Source organism: Leptosomus discolor, chromosome 3, assembly GCF_034619465.1.
Source record: "Leptosomus discolor isolate bLepDis1 chromosome 3, bLepDis1.hap2, whole genome shotgun sequence".
NCBI classification, from domain to species: domain Eukaryota; kingdom Metazoa; phylum Chordata; class Aves; order Leptosomiformes; family Leptosomidae; genus Leptosomus; species Leptosomus discolor.
In genome coordinates, this window is record NC_141393.1 from 67584050 (window position 1) to 67610253 (window position 26204).

The following is a 26204-nucleotide window of genomic DNA, read 5'->3' on the forward strand; positions in this document are numbered from 1 at the left end:
GCCCATGACAAGCTGTAGGATGACATGCCATGGTTAGACGGATGGGGTGCTAGTGAGGGCCCTCAGCCTGTTGCTCTGAGATGTGCTGGGTACACTGGGGCACATCTGAAGCCTTACAGAGATGAGGCAGGGGCTCCTGAAGTAATAGGAGTCAACAGGGAAACACCAGTGAAATAGCTCAAAGGAATTAAGGGGTGTTCCTCTAAGAAGGTGACACAGCCGACACCCCAGCTGAAGTGCCTCCACACCAATTCACACAGCATGGGCAACTAACAGGAAGATCTGGAAGCCACCGTGCTGCTAGAAAGCTATGACCTCGTTGCCATTACTGAACTTGGTGAGACGAATCCCATGACTGGAGTGTGGCTGTTGATGGCCACAAGCTGTTCAGAAGGGACAGGCGAGGAAGGAGGGGTGGAGGTGTTGCCCTCTACATCAAGAAATGGATAGACTGTGAAAAGCTGTCTCTGAAGGACAGCCACAAGCAGGTTGAAAGCTTATGGGAAAGAACTGGAGACTGAGGCAACAAAGGGAACCTTGTGGTTGGTGTCTACTACAGGCTGCTCAATCAAGGGGAGCCTATGGATGAAGCTTGCTTACTCCAGCTACAGGAGGCTTCACACTCGCAGGCTCTCATCCTGCTGGGGGACTTCAATCACCCTGACATCTGCTGGAAAAGTTGTATGGCAAGACATAGGCAATTCAGGAGACTCCTGGAATGCATTGAGGACAACTTCTTAAGCCAGCCCTACCAGAGAGGATACGATACTGACTCAATGGTCACCAACGCAACTGAGCTCATCAGTCATGTCAAGATTGGAAGCAGCCTGGGCTGCAGTGATCATGCACCGGTGGAGTTCGCAGTCCTGAGGAATATGGGACAGGTGAAGAGTAAAGTCAGGACCCTGAATTTTAGCAATGCAAAATTCCATCTGTTCAACAAATTAGTCAGTAAGACCCCCTGGGAAACTGTCCTCAGGGACAAGGGTGCAGAACAGAGCTAGCAGATCTTTAACGACGCTTTCCATAGAGCACAAAAGCTCTCAGTCCCTCGTGGCTGAGTCAAGACCTGCTGGTCAAACTAAAGGGCAAGAAGGAAATGCACAGGCAGAAGCAGCAGGGACAGGTATTCTGGGAAGAGCATAGGGATGCTGCCTGATCGTGTAGGGATGGGGTCAGGAACGCCAAGGCGTGGCTGGAGCTGAACTTGGTGAAGAACGCAAAGAGTTAAATAAGAAGGGCTTCTACGGCCAGAAAAGGAAGGTAAAAGAAAGTGTACCCCACCGATGAGCAAGACTGGCAAGCTGGTAACAATGGACAAGGAGAAGGCTGAGGCACTCAACAAATTTTTTGCTTCAGTCTTCACTGGCAACCTCTCTTCCCACACTTCTCGAGTGCAAGATGGGGACTGGAGGAGCAAAGTCCCTCCCACTGTAAGAGATCAAGTTCAAGACCTCCTGAGGAACCTGAATATATGTAAGTCTATGGGGCCTGATGAGATGCATCTCAGAGTCCTCAGGGAACTGGCTGAGGTAGTTGCCAAGTCACTTTCCATGATATTTGAAAAGTCACAGAAGTCAAGTGACTGGAAAAAAAGGAAACATTGCACTCTTTAAAAAGGCCAGAAAGGAGGACCCTGGGAACTACCAACCTGTCAGTCTCACCTCTGTGCCTGGGAAAATCATAGAACAGGTCTTCCTAGAAGCTGTGCTACGGCACATGGAGGACAGGGAGGTGATTCAAGACAGCCAGCATGGGATGTCATCCAGAGGGACCCGGACAAGTTCAAGAAGTGGGACCATGTGATGCAGGTCAAGGGAGGTGATGCTGGTGAGACCCCACCTGGAGTACGGTGTCCAGCTCTGGAGTCCTCGGCCCAAGAAATACATGGAGTTCAGAGGAGGGCCACAAAAATGATCAGGGGGCTGGAGCACCTCTCCTGTGAGGACATGCTGAGAGAGTTGGGGTTGTTCAGCCTGTACAAGAGAAGGCTCCAGGGAGACCTTCTAGTGGCCTTCCAGTATTAAAAGGGGCCTATAAGAAAGATGAGGACAGACTTTTCAGGAGGGCCTGTTGCGACAGGACAAGGAGTAATGGTTTTAAACTGCAAGAGGATAGATTTAGCTATAAGGAAGAAATTTAACACAGTGAGGGTGGTGAAACAGTGGAAGAGGCTGCCCAGAGAGGTGGTAGAAGCCCCATCCCTGGAAACATTCAAGGTCAGGTTGGATGGGTCTCTGAGCAACTTGATCTAGTTGAAGATGTCCCTGCTCACAGCAGGGGGGGTTAGACTAGGTGGCCTTTAAAGGTCCCTTCCAACCCAAACTATTCTATGATCTTGTGAGGCTGGCCTCAAGAGAAAAGAGTCTTTGTGGGCAGCAGCTGTAATTTCACCAATTACTTCTGCTGGATCACAGAATCACAGAATGTTAGGGGGTGGAAGGGACCTTGGAAGATCATCTAGTCCAACTCCAATATACCCAATGGATACTGGGGTTAGTGATGCTGCCTGCGCACACAGACACTGCCTGGTTTCTTCAAGGCAAATGCCACAGTGAATGCTCTACTTCACCACTGGACTGCTGCATGTCCCTGCTGGGTATTTCTGGCCTCCAAAAGGCAGTGAGAAAGGAAAGAGGACTTTTCAGCAAGGAGTTAGATTTGCCTTTCCAATTATCCGCTGCTGTCATTATGACCTTCCATAGTTAAACAAAATTACCCTAAACAAACAAGGCTCCAGCACTCAGGTCGAATGCTGGCATTAGCAGCCATTCACACTCACTGCTGAAGAGCCCTGACATATTGATATTAATTTAGATTTCCCTTTGACCATCATTTTCGATTCCCTCCAGTGCTGAACTTCTTTTTAGCAGTGAGGCATGTTCCTCCTACTCTTCTATTAAATGCTTTAAAATTAATTAAAGAGGCTGGCCGGCCAGGCAGAGTTTTACATTCCCTTTCTCAAAGAAAAATCTGACTCACCCAACACCTCTTGCAGGGACACGAGTGCTGGAGGCAAAACCATTCTGGGGCAGCTTCTATTCAAGGGCTTTGTAACCCTGTTCTTTCAAAGGAAGAAAATGAGAATACAGACTCTAAGTACCCACCATCTGCAATTAATTTTTGCAAGAGGTGCAGTTAAGCATTGGAACAGGTTTCCCAGAGGGACTTACGAATCTCTGATCTTTCCTTCAGTTGTGAACATCTCCAAGCCCTGGAACAACCTTATCCAAATTTGAGGCAAGCCCTGCTCTGGGCAGGGTGTTGGACCAAAGACCTCCGGAGGTCCCTCCCAAACCCAATCACTCCCTGACTCTAAAAACACTGAAAACCTGATAGAGACCATCTGTCGAGGAGGCAACTAATTAAAAAAAAAAAAAAAACAACAAATCAAATGCTGTTAAAAAAAAATTACAGTAAGTCATTATATGCAACTTAATATATCAACTGCAAAGAGTTACCTGAAAGAAAGAAAATTCAAGAGACTAAAATAAGGAGTGTACCACTTGTGACAAATAAAAAAAGACAAAAAATGCCATCAACTTATGTTTATGAGCTGCTGTGTTTCTAATTAGGGCCAGACACCAAAATTGCTGTATTTTATCTTGATTGAAAAAGAATGAAAACCCCAAAAAATAAAGGTGGCCAACATTAACCCGTTTCCCCTGTTTAATTCAAGGAGTAACCTTACAGGATTCAAAATAGCTGGGGTTTCTCTTCTCTTTTTAACATCTCAGCTTCATCAGAGTGATTTCGATTTAAAACATATCTAGGACCTTCAAGCGGGAGGAGAGAAGGAATGAGGTCACCTGCCAAGCAGCGGCTGCGCGGCTCAGAGCTGGGGTACAACAGCAGCTATGGCAGCAGCAGTGGCAGCTTGCAAAATAAATCAGCAGGCATCAACGAAGAAGCCAGAGGCTGATGGAAACCCGTGCCTGAAACCAGGGGAAGCAGCAAGAGCGACAGTCATTGCTCCTCACACTGGCCCTGCCTTTGGAGGTGGCTGGCTGGGAAGAATGCTCCATGCAGCCCAGCACAGCCAAGCCAGCACCAAACTCACTTAGTGCAGCAAAATGGAAACCAAGATAGTGCTCAGTGGGACGCACCAGACAGCTGCCATCAGGCAGAAGGAACCAATTTTGTTTCTTTCTGCCACAGTGACTCAGGTGACCCTACGACAGAAACCGGCAGGTAGTACCCTGGAGCAGGACACTGCAGCACGCCCTTGCTTTGCTGGCATGGAAAGTGAAGTCCCTGCAGCAATCCCAGCCTCAGAGGCACGAGGAAGACACGTACTGCAATGAATGAACGCAGAGGGATTCTGTTTGCAAACCAAAATGTTTCCCACAGGTACCACCGTACACATTGTACCTTTGCCACCCACAGGAAAAGATGCTACGCCCACCAATTCCACTTTCATGCTTAACAAGTTCTGGCAGCTATCCTGACAGCTCAGTGTGGCTGCTACTCATGAAGACCGTCTGCACCTTCTTACCCGCCCCGCTATCCTGCCAACAAAGCAACAACGACTTGTAGCATCATAGTTTATTCCCCCTCCGTATTTACAATTAAGTGTATGCATGACCATTAAAAATAAGGCTACTTGTATCATGGCTCTGAAACACATTACAAACCAACTCCAACCCCTCTCATTACAACATTCCACGGTGTGCAGAGAGGGGCAAACGTAACCAGACCACATGGGTGATTAAGTGGTGCAGGGCTTTGGTAACTGTATCTAGAAGCTTCCTCCTGTAGCTGAGATAGTCAAACACAGCCAGGCCAGTGGGAGGGAGAACATTCTCCCAAGATGTCTTGGTGAGGTCAGTTCAGGTCCCAGGCAACGGCAGGTAACTGCAGGTCACCTCATCTCAGCACACGGCTGGTGGCAGGCAGCAGAGAGGCCCGGGCTCATGTGGACAGGAGGACAACTTAATCCTCTCCTTTGGAGCTGCCCCTTTGGGTTGAGGCAGGGGCACGTAAGGAGAGCAGGAAGGGGAAGCTGCCCTTCTCTTCTTGATGACCAGAAGACTTCAGTCTCCAGCGGTGTCAACCTGGGTGACATTTTTCAACATTTAATGCATCTAAAAAAAAATTAATAAATCAAAGTAACAGCTGAACCATATCATTATGGGATCCCAAAGTGAATTGCTTGCATGTCCAGGTAAGGTTTAGAGACTTTCTTTTTCCAATGGGGTTGAAGAACAGTCCAGATGAAAGTAACTGGAGATGTGCAACTGAGGACAGCCCTGTGTGGTCCTGTAAACTCCCTTCCCAAGTAAATCTGTTCCCATATGCAACAAGACAGAATTTTCCAGCTTCAGCTTGTGGCTCAATAAATTTTATTATTCCGTTTTGTTTTTATTTAAAAGAATTTGTTTCCCTATCATAAAAATTAGACAACCATACCACCACCATCAGCAGCAAAGTCTGTGGAGTTAATGTTGATGGCAGACAGTTCACTGGTGTTTCCAGTGTCTCAAAATGTCCTAGGAAGTCCATAAATGGAAAAAAACCCAAACATGATGGTTTTGGGGAGGAACGTCAAGGTGATTTTGGTTTCTTGTCCCACTGAGGATCCCAGATGAATACTGTAGCATATCAGCAGGACCAAGTACCTCATGCCTTGAGAGAAAACCCTTCATACCAGCTCCAGTACCTGATTAGTAGGGAAGACGAGACATTTAGAATAGGAATTTATGATATTCATTATCTCCTACATCAGCACATAGATCACTAGGACAGGACTGACCCTTCTGTCTCCACCCCTTACCCTTTATTCAGCAGTATGCAATAATACCACACAGATGGCATAAGCACTTGGCCAGAATCCTGATTTTCATGTCTGCTTGCACTAGGATAAATTACAGCATGAAGCAAAACCACCCACAGTTGCCTCATTTCCACTCATCCCAATCAACCAGCTCTTGGAAATCTTGTAATGGAGATAAGAGCTTTTGTCCTCTCAGCCCTCTGTGCTCACATTTTCCTTGTCTATGCTAAGATGGTGCAGCAGCCTCCGAAGGCATGGTCTAGAGAGGCCAGAAGAAAAGTGACTATGAGGGTGGTCACAGCCTTAATTAACCTGGTTTGTATTTACTGGGGAAAGCTCTAGAGCTTTAGCCCATGGGTACTGTTTGGCATGGCATCTGCGCCCAGACTGGAGTGGGTTTGGGCAAACCCAGTCCTTTCCCAGACCATCCCATCTTCTCCTTGCCTGCTGCAAAAGGCCAATGGAAATACTAGAGTTCTGACAGCCCTGGCTGTTTGCACATTTCTCTGTCTACCTTCTCCCACTAACAAGCAAAGTGCGTGAGCAAAACCTCTCCTCTAATCGCTCTCCTGTTGCTGCTGGATTCACTTCAAGACATCAAAAGCATCTGTGCATTTTGTCCTTCCTAAGAAGGAAGTGACTAAAGTAACGAGCAACCAATTCCAAAGCCCGCTAAATAAATCGCCTATGAACGAGAGGCTAGCTACAGCATCACATGCTGCAACAGCAGGAGTAATCAGGCCACTCATGGCCTAAACAGGAGAGAAAAAGAAAAATAATCTTGGCATGCAGTCAAACACAGACCACTTGCGCCTCTCCCCATTCCTGCTTTTTTTGTGATTTTTTTCCAGGACCGTTCAGACCAACAACTCTGGTCTGGCTCCAGAGAGCTGCTATTGTCACAGGGATGTGACAGGAAATCAGGATGAGGACCTCAGCTTCATGAGAGTGACAATCCAGCGTCTAACTCTGCAAACAGCAAGTAAACCCCTTTATCAGCAGCTACAGAAAGGTGCTAGGGCTCTGGGCTACAAGCTTACGGCACTAACCACCAAGCCTCAAAAGCATGGTGGAGGTCAGTGCTGCTGCGTGCAATTTGGGATGTCATCAGACCTGGGGTTTTCCAGAGGATCAGCACCAGCCAGGGTTTGGGCATTGGTTTTGCTTGGCTGTCTGACAGACACGTAAAGAAGGACAAAGTCTTTTCCATATTACTCAGCATTTCATGGATAGAAATACATTGAACAGACACTCTGGAAGACTTTTAATTCAAGTGCTGAAAACCTGGCAAAACGTTGGTGTGTCTGTGCACGGGGAAGGCTGTTGCTTTCACAAAACCCTTCGTTGGCAGCTGCTGTCTGTTACAGCCAGTCTGGGCACAAGGAGTAAGCAAAGCGAGGGAGCATCCCTGCTCATTTCAAACATTGCTCCAGCCGGCTGCACATCAGGAGCTCAGCTTTCAGCTCTGCTGCACCTCGCGTCGGTGGCAGCTGCCAGAGGACGGACTCTGGTTAACGCTGGCGAGTTAACACGCAGCCTCCGCTGCCACAAGAACCAGCATGAGCCTGGGGAGATGCTTGTGCCAGACTCTCCATGCTACCAGGGCCGCAAGGAGCGGCGGAGGCACGGCAGGTGCTGGATGGCTGCCAGCAGCTTTTCTACACCTTGCTTTAACAGAGTTTCATTGCTGGTGTGCTGTCCGCTTGCTCCACTATGTGCCAGAGGCAAATACATCATTTAAATAACCAACTTCTACAGTTGCGATGACCTCCTCTAATGGTTTCTCCTGGCTGAACAGTTTCTCTGACCTTGGTCTTCACTAACAACAGAATCAAGTGTTTAAAGAGGATATGCATGAAATAACTTACCTTAATTGTACCCTGACTGTTAGCAGCAATCAGCACGTTGGACTCCTGGAAAAAAAAAAAAGAAGAGGCACTGTCACAATCTGCCACTGCTTCTTCCCCCCCCCCCCCCCCCCCCCTCTTTTTTGGAAGAAGCAACAGAGAAGGAGCAGTTGTTTTTATCTTAAACATTAGAAGTATATCTGATTTCAAAGGGACTTAACTCTTCCCATTTCCAAGATACTTTCAAAGCTAAGAGTCTTTATAAAAGTTTTACTACCTTGAAGAATTAGAAAGCAATAATCCTCAGTGCTCGTACAGAGCTCAATCTCCAAAGCAATTTACAAACATGAATTAATTCTCACAGTCTCCCTGTGAAGTGGGCAAATAATAATCATCATTTTCATCTTTTGGTAGCATATGGACAAAGGTCTCCAGTGCCCTAACTAAACCAACTCATCATCATGACAAAATCTCTCTGGCTCTGAGGACAGGCAACCTCTCCCACATCCAAGAGGTTTCAGACAAGTAAAATAAAGAAAATAAAAGATTAGAGAGCAACAGCAGATACACCCAGTTTGGAAGGGAAGATAAACAGAGAGGGCTCCAGCCCTGCTTTATTCAGAAAGGAAGCATCTATTTACCTCCTGCCAATTGATGGAGTTGCCTTCGGAGATACCCTGGTTGTCTGCAAATTAATGGTCTGCTGCATCAGTCGGGCAACCCCCAGGCAAAAACTGGGGGAGACAGCCTTTGCCCTTCAGACCGTGCGTGTTCCTGATGCAATCAACAAATGCAGATGCACCCTCTCAAACCAAGATTGTTCAGACAGGGGGAAATCCAAAGGAACAATATGGTGCCAATAAATCTAAAGCACGTAAGTGCCGGGGTGCCAGCAAAAGCCCTGGAGGTGCTGAGGCTGAACCACCGCTCTCAGACCCGTGTCCTGCATCCGTCCTTGCGCCAGCAGTTGTAGCGTTGTAGCAGTTGTGCTGCCAAACCACCTGCTGTGAACTGCTTTCTTTAAAAACAGCCGATATCTTCTCAGACACATTTTTCAATTTCTCTTGCTGCTGAAATTATCCCATCGCCTAATGCACGCATTTTTAATGAACTCAGTGACTAGAATATTCCCTGCTCCAAAGGGAGCAGAAAGGCAGCTCAACCCAGCCCCAATGGGGTTGCATGCTGCCTCGCCACGAGGTTCGGGACTTTGCGCAGCCACCAGCTTCGAAGCAAATGGAGAAAAATCCTTTTCAACATAAAAAACCGCTTATCAGTTAAGAGTAGCCTTGTGGTGGACCACTGGGCTAATTGTTATAGATAGATTTGTTCACCCCTGGTACAATCATTAGGGGATTAGTTAAGACTCCTGATATTATCTCACCAATGATCCTCCAAGTCAAAGCTCCTGAAAAGAAAGTGCATCCTCAAAGGAAGCATATACTCCAATTTCCATTAATTTGGTGGCTAAACCAGTCTAATCCTGTGAACTGCTCAGTTTCTGGTTAACAGCATTAAAGTCAAAACCCGCCAGGGGCAATGCAGATATAAATGTGATTTGTGGACTAGAACAGGGACCAGTATGCCTGATAGGATTCTGTAGGCAAGGGAGAGGCACAGGCAGCTATCTAGTGTGCAGTGCAAGAGACCTGAACTCCTAAGAACAGATGATCCAGGGTTTGAATGATTCCTGTTTGCACTGTGAGTGACTGGTAATTCTTCCTACTGCTGCAGTCTGCTGGGGTACCACTGTAAATGAACTCTGGTTCAATGAACAGTTTTACCTGCTAAATAAAATAAAAATGCCAGAGGGTAATATACTCTCACTCCCTTGTTCTACAGAAGCCACTAGATGTTTTATTTTCAGCAGGGCCTGAGCTAATCACCAGCCCTGCTGCTTTCATCCACAACCATGAGACACAAACGGGAGCAGACAGCAGCAAAATTAGCACCAAATCTGTCATTGAACAAACAGTGACTTGCTTGTTAAGGAACTCCAGCACTGCTTCCCCAGGAACACAGCTAAGTAACTTGGTTTTAATCCTCTAAAGAATCAATTTTCTTCCTTTTGTGCTGCCTGTAAACCAGCCAATATATTCAACAAATTAAACACGTAAGCAAGTCATGAAGTTGCTTAGATGTGTAGGTTTGTAACTTGTGACGACCATGTGCATACTGAAACAATTCTCTTGCCAGGACATGTATGAAAGGAGTCACCACATCCTCAAAAGATAACCACCACGACCACTTAACTGGCAGAATATGTATTCTCCCTACCGCACCACTACAGGCATCCATATATATCTCAGGCATGAAAAACAGGGTATCACCATCTATTGCGTCACATGTTCTGCTTTACCACAATCATTTGGTGTTTCTATGCAGGGAAAGAAGGTCAAAAGGCTGGCCTTCCTCATCCCTCTGAAATTTTTTGTCTGCAGGAGCCAGAAACTCCCAAAGCAGAGGCAGGGTGGATCTCCAACATAGCCCTCAACCGAATAGTCCTGCTGTGAAGAAATTAGTTATTAAAATGACTCTTCTATACATGCACCTCCTCCTATGGGTGGTTCGCAGCCGTAGGCCTTCTTAACAGGAGAGGCAGAAGGTGCCAGCTGCCTTTGCTGAAACAGGACTGAAGACAAAAATGGACAAACAACAAAACTCAAGAGATGAGGGTTTACTGCCTGGCAAGCAACAGCATTTTGTTCCAGGTGGCTGCTTATCTCAAGTATTACTGCACCCCAGTGGAAAGCCACTGACTGTGTAACCAGATGAAATGTGGCAACCTGTCCTCTGCACATCAAAGCAGATAAGGAGCGACTGGCAGAAATGTGGCACGTGCACCTGGGTCCCCTGCGATGAAGTAACATGGCATCTCAACAAGCCAGGGACAGACATAAAATTGACGAGAGACAGCTTAAGAGTTTTGGTCCTGTTAAGTTAACAGAAAGGAGCAAGGCTTTGGGGATGTCAAAAGTATGCACCTTTTTGTCTCTTGGCATTACATACGAAGTTAGAAGATTAACTGACAAATGCAGGTGAATCTCAGGACTCATGTTAAGATTAATACAGGGTGCAGGTCCAGAACTGCTCTAAGATGCTCCAGGGCTGAAGTCCCGTACTAAGACTTACAAACAGCCTTCCACACATGCCAACTTTTTCGTAGACTGCAGTGACAGTATTATAGGAAGTCTGAAGGACAGTTCCTTGACATTGGGAAGGCCTTGACTCCACCACAAATCTTTGTTATTGCCGACAGACTGGACACATATCCACACATAGGTAGGAATTATGCAAAATGAAGTTGTAAATAAGTCCTTAGTGCAATGACAGACCAGACAGAAGCACCTGTCCTGAACCTGCCACATCCCTGTTTCTCTTGGATGTGGCACTGGATGAACACAACTGGTCCACACACGGGAACTTAGAAGCATTTGCCCTGGGGATTTGAAGTGACTTTCATTGATTGTGCCAAAAGAAGAAATTTCTGCAGCACATTCTTGATGGCAAAGAAAAACAAAATCAAATTGAAGACCTTCCTGAGTAGACGAGATAGCTGCGACATTCATCATTTGAACGAATTATTCACCTGGTGACAGCTGGATTTTGAAGCACACTGATTTCCTTCCCTCCTAGATGAGCCCTGTATTTGGATGGCCCCAGGAAAGCAATTTGTATAGGGAAGGAACAGAGTAGAAGGAATGTCCGGCTGACTGCTGGTATTCATGCAAGAGCAGTCAGCGTTAAGAGAATCAGAAACTCTCTGGATGTTTTGTGAACTTGAGGAAACTCAGATGAACAACTGAAAAGTTGTTTGAGCTGTTCCAGTGCGATAAGGAGTAAAAGACCACTGACATTGTAGCTCTTCCACTCTTTCTTTACATCTTTGTGCAAGAAAACATTGGGAGGTGAGATGGGACTAAACTTCACCCCAGATGGACAGCCGTTAAAAACCACACACACATCTCCTTGCAGGGACACATGCTGATATCCAAGTGGACTCAATTACGGAGCAAGGGAAATCTCCAGACAGGCCCTCTTGCTAAGCTGTAAAGCCATCTTCCCAGTAACTCCAAGGCTCATCTCTAGCCATCCCTCTACACTAAGAGCGAGCCACTGTGGGCGCCCGCCTGCAGCCATGCTCCAGGAGTTAAGCACCCCTCTTGCCAGCAGGCTCGTGCAAAATCACAGCTGAGTATTTTATCATCTTCCTTTCCTGACACAAAACGGAGAGCCTGTCCCAAAGGGGCTCAAAATAAGCAAGATGAGCACATATCACTCACATCTCTTTTTTCCCCTGTAATATAATCCTTTGTGAGACCACTCCTCCTCCATTATCCTACATATATCAATCCTTAAAATGAAATTCAGAAGCTCACACTGAAGGAAAAGCTGGAGCATGGTCTACACAAGAGGAGGAGACTGGAAGCTGACTTTGAAACATCTTGGACCCCTGTTGGGAGTGGAACTGTGAAACAGAACATTTATATGTGAACATAACCTACACTTCTATAGTTTGTAAATGCAGTAGTCTTGCGAAAGCTACTTACCAGGAACAGCCAGCATACTTGAAGGTTGGGAATTGCAGTGGGTAGCTTACAACCACAGCTTTGACCATGCAAGTCAACACATAAAAGGCGCAGCAGCACTCCTCCATGCTGTTAGCCCGACAAAACCAACCTTTAATCAAACTTATTCAACTGTGTTTCCTACAAGGCCCGTGCTGAGGAAGGAAGAAAGTTGGGCTGAGGAAGGAAGAAAGTTGGGCTAAAGGAGAAACGACACAACATGGACTTATTTCCTACTTTTGCACTCCCCCCTACCTTCTACAGATACCAGCAATAATGCAATGGGTTGAAGAAATTGTTCCTTAGGATTATAAAGATGCCAATGGTAAAGCAAGATGTATATCTGAGTTACACATGCACATGTTCACGTGATGGACTGGAAATCTTATTTGGGACTTTCAATATTATAAATAATTATAGGCCATGAAGTTTGTGCTTTGCCATCCCCCCTTTTCTGCATAAATAATGCATATTTGTCTCAAACTTCCAGTGCAGTCGTCATTGAAGTAAGTGTGAATTTTCTGGGTTTTCAGCTAGGTTTGTTCTGCGGATTCACAGTTAGGATTCTTAAAGATCTTATTTTAAATTAACAACTTCTCACCTTCCCACCCTAGAAGACATTCTTGCTAACGAATGGCTGGTTCATCAGCAATTTTCTTTCAAGCAGACGGACTTGCTGCCAGGGAACCCTGAATACTTACTCAAAGGAACTGGAGCCTAATTAAGCAAAGTTGTTGATACAATGGGAAAATATACCGGGTGAGAAAGCTTGCACTCAAGTGGCCATTGTCTTATGTTATTTATAGGCAGAATAAAAGTATATAGTTGAACTAAATCTAGTGCTGTTTCTACAGAAAGCCCTTTAAGTAAAGCTACTCAATCCTTATTGAAGATGGCAACTATTACTCAAGTGCTGGCTCTTAAGACTGAGCTGCAGACCATGTGCAAGATATATTTCACCAAAACTTTTCCCATTGACATCATGTGCAAAGTCTTTTCATACACCAAAAAACGGTTCCCCAACAGACCACCACTGCTTGACTGCTCTTCATCTTGTGATTAGCAGATTCTAATGGCTTTTCACTCTAATACCCCCGAGACTTGATTATTTTCTTGTTGTACGACTCAAGTCAGCTTTTGTTTTTGAAAGAAAATTACGAATTCTAAACTAGCAAACACGATGAACCTCCAAACGTACAAAAATCAAAAGGTTTTTAAAAGCTAAACTGCTAGATTAGATCTCATCCCAGCAGGACAATGTGCTGCACATGGAATTTTCTTTTCTTTTTGTCACTCTTGTGATACAATTGCTATCAATGAAGGGTGCACAATGGGACAGTTAAAGTGGTGCAAACCCTCTATCTTCCTGTGTGCCAGAATTTACTTTATATGCCATCATACTCACCTAACATGAACCCCTTTTGAACAATTTTAAGGGAGTATTATCTATACTGCGAACGTCAGGCCCAAGCAGAAATTAATTACTTCTTTAAATTGAGCACTTCTTTAAAGAACGAGGTCTTACATACAGAAGACGTCATATGAAGACATTTCAGCATCAGCAACACCCAACTCTTTAGGTTTTAAACATGGAATAGAACACACATGCCTAAACTGTGTCTTTTAAACCTTAGAAACTGCACTTTTATCTCATTCTGAAGGTAATTCCTTTGTACACACAGAGATAAAGCCTCCTTAGGGTTATCTGGGCCCCCCAAAAACACAACAACTCAAGATATCTGAAAAAGGTTTTGTCTATACTTCCTTCCATATCCAGCTGCAAATACACAATCTTTCAGGTTTTTAAGTTTATAAATGCTACACAACTATACCTGCACAGCATAACAAAGATATTTTCTTAACACAGAAACCCACAGATTTACAGATGCTGGCACTCCTCTGTCTCTCCTTCTACAGAAAGACTTGCCTACAATCACACACACATGTATAGTTTCTTCTCATGTAGGAATTCATGGACACACTATAAAGGGGAAAGAAGCTTTCAAATAAATCAGGGTTTTCATCATCCTACATCATGCAGAGTTTGCAGCTTCTGAACAAGACGAAGCGTGTCTTGCTAGGAAACGTGTGCAGGAAGAAATTCAACATCTCCCCTTGTTTTTCTGCAATTCCAGACTTTAACCTCTGTACCAAGGATGCTTTTATCAAGTTTTCTGACATTTCCACATCTGATACTTTCTAACCGCAACTCTCAATACATGAATATATCCCTCTTTCCTGCTCCCTGAAGAAAGGAGTCTTCTCATTTTTGGATTTTACACTTTATACATTTTTCTACTCCTATTCAGACCAAACACAGCACAAGAAGGCACTGTATAACTGGAAGCTTATTTGCTATCACATATACCCAGGTCTCTGTTCACAGCACACGGGTGCCCAGAGGAAAGCAGTCCAAGGCTTGCTCCAATGACACACTCAAATAAGTAGCAAGCTATCTCTCAGCCACGTGAGAAATCATTTTTTCTTAGCATGACCTTTCTTTTCAGCATGTAGCTCTCAAGAAAACAAGATCAACAGGGCAACTGAAGACCAGGCTAGAAGAAAACAGAAGTATGCAGGTGTATGGTGTTGCTCACAGGCACTAATTTGCTTGTTTCTACACAGTCTTCTGAATTCAAGACGGAAATGGAGGCCAACAAGACTGATGGGAAGAGGCAAAGGCAAGAGAGCCAGCCAGCAAAGCCCACCCCAGGAACTGTTGATATATTGCAGGCAACTGTTTCTAATTTAGTCATTCTGGAACAAAACTGGTTTTGATGAATGCCTAATTTATTTAGAATTCAAGATGAGAGTAACTCGTCAGACACTTATTATTCCGCATCTACTACAAAGCAAAGCACACAGCTCTAACAGCTGTTGCACACTCCCCATCAGGCAAGGTAGGGAGACATATGTTAAAGTCAAATTATGTTGACATTAACCGCCCTCCCCTAAAGGGCAAGTCTTCTCCTCCTCTATATGTGGCAATATTGAGCTCCTCTGCCCATCTATTTGTGCAAGGTCTCTAAAGATACTTGTTCCTATAGCCGTATATCCTGGGATTTCAGACGCTTCCCATAAACAATATGCCCAAGGCCTTGAACAAAGCGGCAGCAGTATATAAATATTGCTTGCAATAAGCCTACAAAAAATGTATACATAAACATGCGACACATTAGCATCAATGTTGCAAAGCCACAGGAAATGGCTAGGCACTAGTTTAGTGAAAACAGCTTTTAGCATCTATTCTCTTAATAGTTAAAGCTCCAAACACTTGTTTCACAAATCTACATAACGCAATGCCATACGTTGCTTAACAACTGCACAGTCCAAGACCTGCACTCCTACTGCTAATACATTCTCCTCCTTTCTCTTCTATTGTTTGTTTCAGTCAGTCATTACATCATGCTGGAGGTGATGAAGTTAATCTCTCCCTAGCCAAGGTCATGCTGCCCTGCCCATCAGTGCTGTTATGTTGCAAAACCAAGCCCTGGGGTGCTATCATTACTATCGCTGTTGCTTATGCCTCCCTTCCAAACTCTCATCAGAAACAAAATGTGTCATCTGAAGAAACAGCCACCAATCTGCATGAGATTATTCAGAAATGTGACCTAAAATCTGGTAGTTTTAGATTGGGATTTTGTGCAGAGCAATGGCAAACCATCAGGGATCGGAGCTGTAAACAGAAATCAGTAGAATGTGAAAAGCCTTTTCAGTCCAAGCTACCCCAAATTAGATAAGCAGTCCACCCTACAAGACAGCTTACTGCAAGTGCTACACAGGCCTGAAGCACAGCAACAACCACCCCTCCCAGCTGCTGCACTGGGGAGGAGTGGATGCTGCTAGCAAACTCCTGAGAGTCACTAAAAGACATACTTTCCCACACCTTGCACCTCCTCAGTCCTCTTTAATTTATAACACACTCCTTGCCGTACTATGAAGGGCAAACTTCAATTTGTTTAAGCCCTGCTTCATGTTTAGTTGGTTCCCTTATGCCTCTTTCCTTCATGCTCATAATGCATTTCTCCCTTCCCTCTTACCTTCTATTCTTCCTCCTTCTCCTTTTTGACAAGTCAGTGCTTTCTCTTCCAGCTCAACTGTATCCAACACTCCTCAGTTGCTCAGTTCCCTCTTTGAAATAATCCTCTTCACACTTGAATCAGCAATTCCCTAGTTTGTGCAAGAACACTTTCATCTTTCCTAGACCATCTGTCCCATAGCCTTCAGGGCTTTTGTATTTGTGAGATCATTGTCCCTTGCATGGCATTGCTCATCAAAACCCTACTTTCAGCACTCCATGACTGAGTTTCAACTGCCTCTTCTACAGCACCGTGTACATCTTCCCATCTCCTCCTCCCCCTCCTCAGGAATCCACCTTTGAAAATGCCACTTACAAGAATAGTTTCCTTTTCTTTCCAACCCTTTTTCCTCAAATGCGCTAGCATCAACACCACTGTGCACATCATCTTCCTTGGGTTCAGAAAGGGAATTGATGATGGTTAACCCTCCCTCTCTAGTCCCAGTATCCAGTCAACCAACTGTATCTGCTTCCACAAGCCTTCTCTGTACTTCTAGGTCCCTGAACTCATTACTGCGCTAGGATGACATATCTGTTCCTCTAGTCCCTGCCTAGGCTGTCAACTACAGCTCATTCCCACATCCACCTCAGAAACATCTGCTTAGATAAAAAAGAGGATAGAAGAATAAAGAAGTAGAAGCCTCTAACCCTTATAGTTAGAGACTGAAATACCATGTTATTTTGTGGGAACAAACTGCTGGGCTAGGAGCTTTCAACAGGAGAAGGTGATCCACATCAGCAGCCTAGCAGATGCACACACGCCCCAGATATCCTTCCTTGCATGCTTTTTCCTGATACACAAGAGCTAATACTGCATGTCAGCTGCTGTGCTGACTGGAGCACACTCCTCCTCCGAATGCTGACAAATGGTTTCTAAGTTGGGCCAAGAGGGATCACTGCTAGGTGACACATCTCCTGTGCTCTACAAAGCTCAGCGCACCACTGATGCTGCCAGTGGCTTCCCTGGGCCAGGCACTGGAGTTCAGATCCTGTTACTGAATCAGTCTCCACACAGAAATACCACAAATAAGCTGTCAGCTGGTCCAGCTCCTGCTTCCCTTCCTCTCCCAGTGCCATTAGTTTCAGTCTCTAAATAGCTGAATGATACAGGCTTAAAATTGACCCAACCACCTTGAGGCTAATATTTTAAATTATTAAGTCTTAGTTCTCTAATGCCAATAAATCATTTACATGTGCACATTTAATTAACAATCCAATCAGTAAAAACAACTTAGCATTCGCACAGCACATTTTATCAGAGGAACCAAAGACACATTACAACATTAATTAAGTGTAACAAATGACCTGGTGAGGCAGCTAAGTATTATCCCACTTTGACATGTGGGGAAACCGAGGCCACACTCAGTGGATTTGCCCAAGGTTAATCTAGGTGTTCACAATGAGGTGCTGTAGAGAAAAAGCAGGGAGAAATACCACTGAGATTTAAGTCTCCTAATAAGTATTCTTTTCTGAATGGCAATATTTACTTATTTGCTGATGAGAAATCCATTCCAGCCATGCTCCTCTCCCAAACAGACTAGGGGCACATACCACTGCTACCAAGCACGCTAAAACCCTAAATTGCAACAGCCTGACACACTGAATACACTGGATCCAACATGATACCCAGCCAAAGGTCCTGAAGAACACTTAATAACCCTTCCCACCCCACAGTTTACACCTATGCACACACCTAAGCTCATGGGATGCAGGACACTTACCTAGCAGGCATAGGTCCTAGACCTACATCAGTATCTGGTATCTCCCAAGTGGTCCAACAACTCAACCAACTCTTGGGGAGTTTCACACCAGGCTCCCGTGCTCCCGGGAGCAAGAAATTCCTGAACGACACTGACTTTGCTCACAACACACTGAACAGTTACGAATCTTGGAAAATATCAGGTGTCCTAATATCCTCACTCTGCTACAAACCCATAGTTTAACCAGTCTTTCAGGCCATGCAGAGCCTGTCCTGCTATCTTCTCCTCCCTTTCCACACCCAGATGACCCTCACAGTGGTCTCAGACAATGGTGGCACCCACACAACCATGGCAGTTTTGTTTGAGGACATGCTCCCCTGTGTCCTTAAGCTACAGTTCTAGATCAAGCAGTTTTGTTTGCTTTCCTCATTTGATACAGAAAGATATCGGTTCCTGGGACTAAGGCTATAGCCAACAGCCAAATTGATTTGCTCAAAGCATCAGTGATGGTTTTTTTGATAGAGCCTGGCAGCCATCTAGAATTCAGTACAACAGCCCATCCTGGGGTAAGTCCAGCCTTGCTTTTTTAAAAAAATCATTAATTCTACTCTGTATGCAAATTACATGCCGTGGAAAAGCTTTAGGTTCCCCAATTATCGTGTGATGAAACATTTCAGATCTAGATGATGCCTACTGTCAGTCCCTTTAATCCAAGTGCGGGCCTCTCAAAGTGGGATGGATTTTCAGAAGTTCTCACTGAAACCAAGAGCACCTTATCTCCTCAACATCTCTGGCAACTGGATCTCTATGATTAAGGGACCTGAGTATTGATATAGAGTCTGTCTCATGGTGGCAGCATGCAGAGCCTCCCTTCTTCAAGCAGAATGATGTACAAAGGGTTGCTTATACAAAAGTAATCACAAAGTCACCAGTTCCTGCACGGCTCTCAGTCTGAGACAGGGTGTGCAGAAGATTAAATAACACAAACTTCACCTAATTAAAGCAAGAGAGAGAAATGCTTGATTAATATTATGGTATTAGAATTACCTTAGGCTTAAGACAGGGCAGATGAAGCCCCAAACTAACCTCTGGAGAAAGAGGTCTTGCAGCTGTGGGAACACATGCTGGCCAGTTCTAGTGGGCCAGGCTGGAAAGAAAAACCTTACTAAACCCCTCCCAAGACACTGTCTCCTCAAAGCAAAAGTGGAAGAACAACCAATGCATTACAACCACAGATGGTGGAAATCAATACAGGAGAATGGGTTAATCACAGGAGATGTCAGGAATGACGAAGGGAGCCAAGACAAGTTGGGCTGGCTGGGTCAGCAAGAGGGGAGCGCTTTGGCAGGAACTCAGGAAAAGGCTGAGGAAATCAATTTTTTTAAAACTGATAAGGGATTCATACTCTGTTACTGTTCATTTTATACAGCTTGGCTGTCAACTCTTTGGGGCAAGAAGCTGACACTTGCTGTCTGTTCGGACAACACCTAGTAAATTGGATCTGCTGCCAACTGTAGCTTCTTTGCACCATCCTATTGAAATTCACCTCCACCTCTAAGACACAGAGATACAAAAAAGGGTCATGTTAAAGTAACCTGAATTCTGACATTTAATTTGTATGCTTTAACTGTAATAACATCCCCTGAACATACCCATCCACTACTAAGTGGGATCCCACCACCAAACCAAACCCAAACCCTGATGCTACAGTATCACAAACCAACCAACTTTGAAAGTTCTGCGCATACATTAAAATCCTGACCATTTCTTTAATGGGTCCTGGAATAACATTGTAGGAGGACTTGAGTGCTCAGTATCTGCAAAACACATTAACTATTCTGAATTGCTGGAAAAGGAGGATGATTGTTTCATCTGCACGCCTTCTAATTGTGTTACTGGAGGGGCCAGAAGTCTGGCAGCCACAGAAATCAAAGCCTTCATTTCTCTTTAAGCCAGGAATAGTATATTTAATAGCAAGAGGAACAAAGTCATGGGTCTAAGTGTCAGCAGTGAGGATGCTGTCTATGGCAGTGGGAAATGACAGCATATGTAAAATGCTGCATCTCCAGCCGAGGCTGCAGGCACGGAGAGTGGGGGATTACACATCTGTGTATCAAGCAGAGCTACAGTAAGGGGAGGTGAAGTGAGACACAGTGGGAGAGCAAAAATCTCTCATCTGTGGAGGCTGCTTCCACCCCAAGGGCCACAGCCGCTCGGTGGTAATAACAGAAGAGGGACGGGTACCTGCCTGCAAGGTGGCCCAGCTTGCAGCTACACAAGCCACTACAGGAAATATGCACATTTCTTGTATTTTCTAAGCGACACGTACATGTGCGCCACAGAAGTGAAACCACCAGGACCTGGTGAGATAAAAGAAGGAACATATTGTTTCTTGCAGACAAAAATCAAGGCACAAACATTAACATTAGCATGGTTATAAGCTTAATGAAGTTATACCTATACTAATGCTATTTATAACATACACCTATTTGGGAAATAGGCCTTTGATTTAAAGAATAGATGTTTGACTAAGGTAAAACAAAAGTTGCCATTCATCTTGAAAGAATTCACAACCTGCTGCTCCCCTTCAGCATTTCAGCTAATGTTATAACAGGATCAAGCTCAGCACTACATATCTGAAACCTCCTGCAATACAGGCAAGGCTGGGCAAGTTGTACCAAACCACATGGCTTTCTCTACTCTTGAGAAATAGGAAGCTTTCTCTCCCCAAAATACCGTTTCAAAAATGTCCTGAGTGCAGTGGGCAAATACTTTCACTAGCCAGAGCATGCAGGAAAATTATGAAGGAGAAGAGATGTTGATAAACTTGAGATTGGCAATGAAAAGTGGCTAGAGCCTACACCCGCAGGCAGCAGGTTCTGATGATATCCAAAACTGCATTTAATGTCAGAAGCACAAGTTTACCCTTTAATACTAACTAGGTAAAATTCTAGTTACACTTAAATCTTCTCCCTGCACATATTCAGGTCACAGGGCTGTGTTAAAAAAGTTTACTGTCTTCTGTTCCTGTGCTACAGGATAAGCACATGTAAGGATGGGATAGCAGAGCTCAGCATGCTCCCCCAGCCAGCAGAACCATCTCTTCTTCACCCACAGCCAAGAACAGGTTTAGAGCTGTCCTGGCTCATGGTCAGCATGGTCTCTGTAAGTCTACTATGAGCATACACAAAAGGGAGCTGAATTGAACTTTGAGCTGGGTCATATCTGCCAGGCTGTTTGGAAGACAGTGATCTTTCATTGGTAAAGTGAAAGATGCTGGAATCTCTGAAAGACTGCACGTTGAAGCCCACAAGCCATTTTCGCAGGTCAGTTTTCAAACAAAGTAAGGCCACACTGTAAAATAGCAGCTTTGATTACCAAATTGTATGGCTGGCATTGAAAAAGACAGTAAATTGAATTTTAATAAGGTCTGACTGTACATAAAAGGTTAAGAACTTCATTAAACAAAACCATACAGAGTACAGATGAGACATATGAGGTTGCTTCTCTAATATCCTATTACTGATGCTTTCTCCACTGTATTTATCTGGGGGGAGAAGGGAATGGGAAGAGAAGACAGCTATGCCTTAGGTATTAAGAATGATGAGAGTACAGCTTTATAGCTTTAGTACAATAAATGCAAAGCATGACATCTTCACTACTTCGTTCTGCAGGATGAACTATTCAAAAGATAATAATGAACTTTGCATCATCTAGAGGACTCAATTGTGCTCTGCTGCCTGCTTCCCTAATCCCATCCATCTAAAACACTCCCAAATCCAGAAGAATGAGTGAAACCAGCAACAAAAATGCACCTGAGAAATCAGAAATCACTGGGGCATTCAGCTGTTGAAAAGCATTTTAGATTTAAAAACAAAGGAAGTAAAAAAATCCAACCCACCCAGGACTGATATTAAAGTCAGAAGAAAAATGTAGGATGTCTTTAGACAAGTTCATTGATTGTGAGCGGGGGGGAAAAAAAAAAAATCCAAATTCAATACGCAAGTCTTACTAGAGAGAAATTATCTTTTCTTTCATTCACCTTTCACTTTCCCTCTCCTCTACTTGCTCATTCACCTCCCTGAAACTTACCCTCCGCTAAGGAATACCAGGAGGTAGCCCCTGAATTCTAATTGTGTTTGCTATTCTACTAAATCCCATAGATTTAAATGGGCAAAATTAGCAGGGCTTGCCTATCAGGCATTCTCTGCAATACTACATCAGAAGTCACCTGAAGCTCTAGATGGGCTTTCTTTTGTTTATGGCCTTTAAATAATTCAGAGAGAGGAGCTGTCAAGCTGAATCTGCAAAGCTCCCTTGACTTTGGACTTAGACTATTAGACTGCCTGCCTATTGTTTATAAAGAAAAAAAAGGAAAACATTACAGGATCGTATGTCTGCATGGGAGGGGAGTCAAGGACTAGAAGAACAAGGGCTGTCAGGACAGAAGTCATAAAAAAACAGATAGGAAAGCAAAAGAAGGCAATAAGTGAAATACAGATGTACCAGCAAAGCAGCAAGAGCAAGTTGTCAGTTTTGGTCATGCTATAAATAAACAATGCTAGCAGTTTCTTGTGTAATATGATGTCATTCTTTAAAAAGGAAAACCCCAAACGCAAATGCTAACTTTAATTAGCAATTAAAAGCATAACTTCCTAGCTATACAGCTGCAGCCATCTCTTCCAGATCTGTCTCACTTCTGCAAACCAGTGACAGTTATCAGGCAGTGGGCCAGCACTTAACAATCATCCCAAACCTCAGAGCGCAATTTCATCCTGTCTCCCTTTCTTCCCTTTTTTCTCTGGGCTCTTTGGGCAGACAAAGATTTACTGGGTCCTGCCTGGGGACACCAGCAAACCACAGGCGATGGCCCCTGGCATGCCAGGGAGCTCACGCACTCCAAGGTGCCTTTTAGATTTATTATTTTTTTTTTAAATGACTCTGGGGCACGCACAGCTTTGATGGGGTTTTGCACAGTCATTTTCAATCAAAGCTCCAAACCTGGCTTTACAGCAAATGACTGTTTCTTGAAGCAGCAAGAATTGAGAGAGAAGGGGAACCTCAGGATGTGCAGCCCTGCTCCACTCATGCACATCTCCAAGAGGAACATAATTACCTCTATAGCCAGTTTGCTAAATCTAACAAGGACTTAAAAAAAGGGCATTTTAATACAAAACCCAATAACTATGATTACAGTCTTGCTTTAAACTACTGAGCTGGATTAACTCTTGGCAATTATACTTAGCTCTGGATGCTGCAGACAAAACCCTGCCCAAGGGCTGTCCCCACATGGTGGGACATCCCAGCTGGGCAGCAGAGTCGCTGCTGAGGATGCTGCAGGAGGTGTCTCAGCCTATTATGGGATAATACATGTGTATGGAGGGGAACGATCTGGTTTAGTTGGCTCTTCTAAAGCAGACAGAGACCTCCATTTTACTCTAGGAAGACAGCAATGGCGGACAAAACATATTTCTTTTGCCCACAACTGGTCCCAGCAGCTTCCAGTCCTACAAAATTTCATGATTAGAAGTCTTTTATTACACTGCCTTTTATCCTGGGCTTCTGACTGCATCAAATTCTAAATGAAACATGATGTAATGCATGCAAATAAGCTGAAGAGGACTCAAATAATAGGAAAATATCATTAAGTGGGAAAGTTTAACTCAGAAGGTCAAAATCATTCTAGTCAGAAGAAAGACGTTGCATGGGGCACGCACGCGGGCCCAATGGCCTTAAATGAGGCACCGACAGCTCCTTTCTTGCTTGCTCAGTGACTGCCAGCTAACAGCAGGGCCTGAAGCTGCAGTGCCATTAATAAGTCCCTAAATCTCCTGGCCTTGAATATGCTCCTAAACTCCAGGGAACAGCTTGCCAACAGTGTGTTGCCTGCCAGTGTCCCTACAGCAAGGCCATTAAACAGTGAGTTGCCTTCTTTTTTTTCCTCTTCCTTTTTTTTTTTAATTTTAAATGTGGTACATGCATCTGAAATAAGTATTGCCAGGTCCCAAATGTTATTGATCACAGCCCGCTCTCAGGTAGGAGTCCTGAAATGAACCGAGGGGCTGTCAATCTTACATGTCAGAGCCTGGAAGTCCCTGAATTAGATGCTTCCCCCTACACTCTCTCCTTGGGCCTCCGAAAGGGTGAAAACCAGATGACATCCTTACTCCATTCTAGGCTGTAACTGGAGATTCAGGACAACCTGATGGCTCTACACACGTCCCACTGGAACAGGACATTAACAGAAGGCAATAATTCTTAAAAGCACAGTTGTGTTGTTAGCATCACTGCACCAGCAGCAAGCAGTCAGGGCTGGCAGGAGCAAAGGGGAGCTGTGCATTGTGCTGCAGCTCTGCTGGACATTCTGCCTGATGGGCTTGGGTAGCGGGAGCCTGAGCTTGCACTTCTCTGGGTTCCCAAAGAGGAAACAAAGCTGTATTAAGATACTTAATTTTCCATCCTGGCCACTCCACAAACCCAGCAGCAGCTCAGTTAATGGTAGACCTTTAAGCCACCAGAGGCATTTGCAGGTGAAGTGAGCCCTTCCTATTGCATGCCAAAATAATTTCTATATAATATACTGCAGAGATTTAACCCATTCCATACAACACCTCCTAACAGCTTTATTCAAAAAAAAAAAAACCAACAACCTAGAAAGCATTTTACTTTCCAATGAGCCAGCAAATAAGGAAAAAGCATCCTTCTTCATGCAATGTACTCACAAGCAGCTCTCATGCTTATGGTTTTTCAGCACTGCGAGACTGAAAAAGGCTTTCAATAAAGTGAGATCTGGGTAATGTTCTACATCACTGTTTAAGGACAATTCAATCATCTTTGCTCTGGATTAAAGTCTTGCTCCTGATTAATCTTAACACAGCAATGAATAGGAAATCCATGTCCCAGGAAGTACGAAAGATTTTATCTTTAAACCCAATTCACAAGTAAAATCATCTCTCTTACAATGGATAATTCTGCTACTGTTCAAGTTATTTTCACACAGTGGGTATAAAAAAAATTATCTCTAGATATCTCAAATTGAAATGACTGTTTTTAACATTCTCTCATTTTGAATGCATGCAAAGCCTAACAATACCATATCAGAAAGAGGAGCCCAACAACTAAGAAATCCATTAAGCTACCAACAACACTAATAGCAAAAAAGGAAGTTTAAAAAGACTCAAGTATATAAAGAAAAAAATATCATTTCATTTTCCTACTGGGATTACAGGAGTGAACAAAATCCCTTGTGTTGCGACACAGTACCTCTGATTTTATAACATCCTTTAGCTACATAAATATTAGAATACAAACCTGAGCTGTGCTGACAAAGGGTGAGGGAAGACAAACAAACACTTCTGGCATTTGATTATTTTTTTTTTTTTGGCTAATCTGCTTCATCCTCCCTCAATTTTACACATTCCTTCTGAAGAGATGCTGCTGTTGACTCACTCCTCAACAGATACCAGAGCCTAAGCCAGAGCATGTGGCAGGAACCCCCTGCTTTTCTCTCAGCCTCAAACGTTTGATGCCTCAAACGTTTCAGAGCAGAGATAGTGAGAAATACAGAACAAAATAAAGTGGATATAAGAAAATAACTGTCCTCTATTAGGACCACACATGACTTATTTCTTGCCACAGCAAACTCATGTGTACTGCTACAACCATCAGCAGAAAAGCTCCTGTGAAGAGTTCATGATTGTCTACTTACCTAACTATAGCTTCCAAGGAAGAAATAAATTATAGTATAAAGAAATGGCCTCTAACAGAAAAAAAAGCCACACACAGAGTATGCATTTGTCTGGATAAGGACAGACAGAGACAATGGGGCTTGGCATGTGTTACATTCATTACTTCATTAACTTTGATTTGTAGTGAGCTGGACTCAAATTTTACATTCATATGTTACCCAAAATTAATACAGAAACCCCAGCCCAGGTGAGAATACACCTGTCTGCATCATAAACCCTCCTCGAATCTACTCGCAAAGGAAAACAATGGAAACTTCAAAAATCTGTACAAAAATGAGTTTTCATAGCTCCCCTCCCCATTCCAGAATGGGTAATTCCCAGGTTCACAATGAATAGCAAAAGCCAAAGATTTAGTGATTGTGGTGGGCTCACAAGCAGAAGACTGCCCTCATCCCCACTTCCATGCTCGCAGACAGCTCTGATCTTGGGGGAAAAATGAGGAGCCTTATGACAGGAAGAAGAGGGATAGCTGCAGAGGGTGGCCACGAGA

At 44.2% G+C, this 26204-nt stretch overlaps 1 protein-coding gene and 1 non-coding gene across 2 annotated transcripts in view; both read right to left on the reverse strand.

The window, feature by feature from the left end:
- Positions 1 to 4550: 4550 nt before the first annotated feature.
- Positions 4551 to 26204, reverse strand: part of COP1 (COP1 E3 ubiquitin ligase) — a 133220-nt gene continuing 111566 nt past the window's right edge. Inside the window, exons 19-20 of the mRNA XM_086462377.1 lie at positions 7642 to 7686; positions 4551 to 5659 (exon numbers count right to left, since the gene is read on the reverse strand). Of these exons, the coding sequence (XP_086318503.1) occupies positions 5642 to 5659; positions 7642 to 7686 (63 nt within the window). The 3' untranslated portion in view covers positions 4551 to 5641. The remainder of the gene's footprint in view (positions 5660 to 7641; positions 7687 to 26204) is intronic.
- Positions 23338 to 23472, reverse strand: LOC147415893 (small Cajal body-specific RNA 3). The gene has a single exon (XR_015183469.1).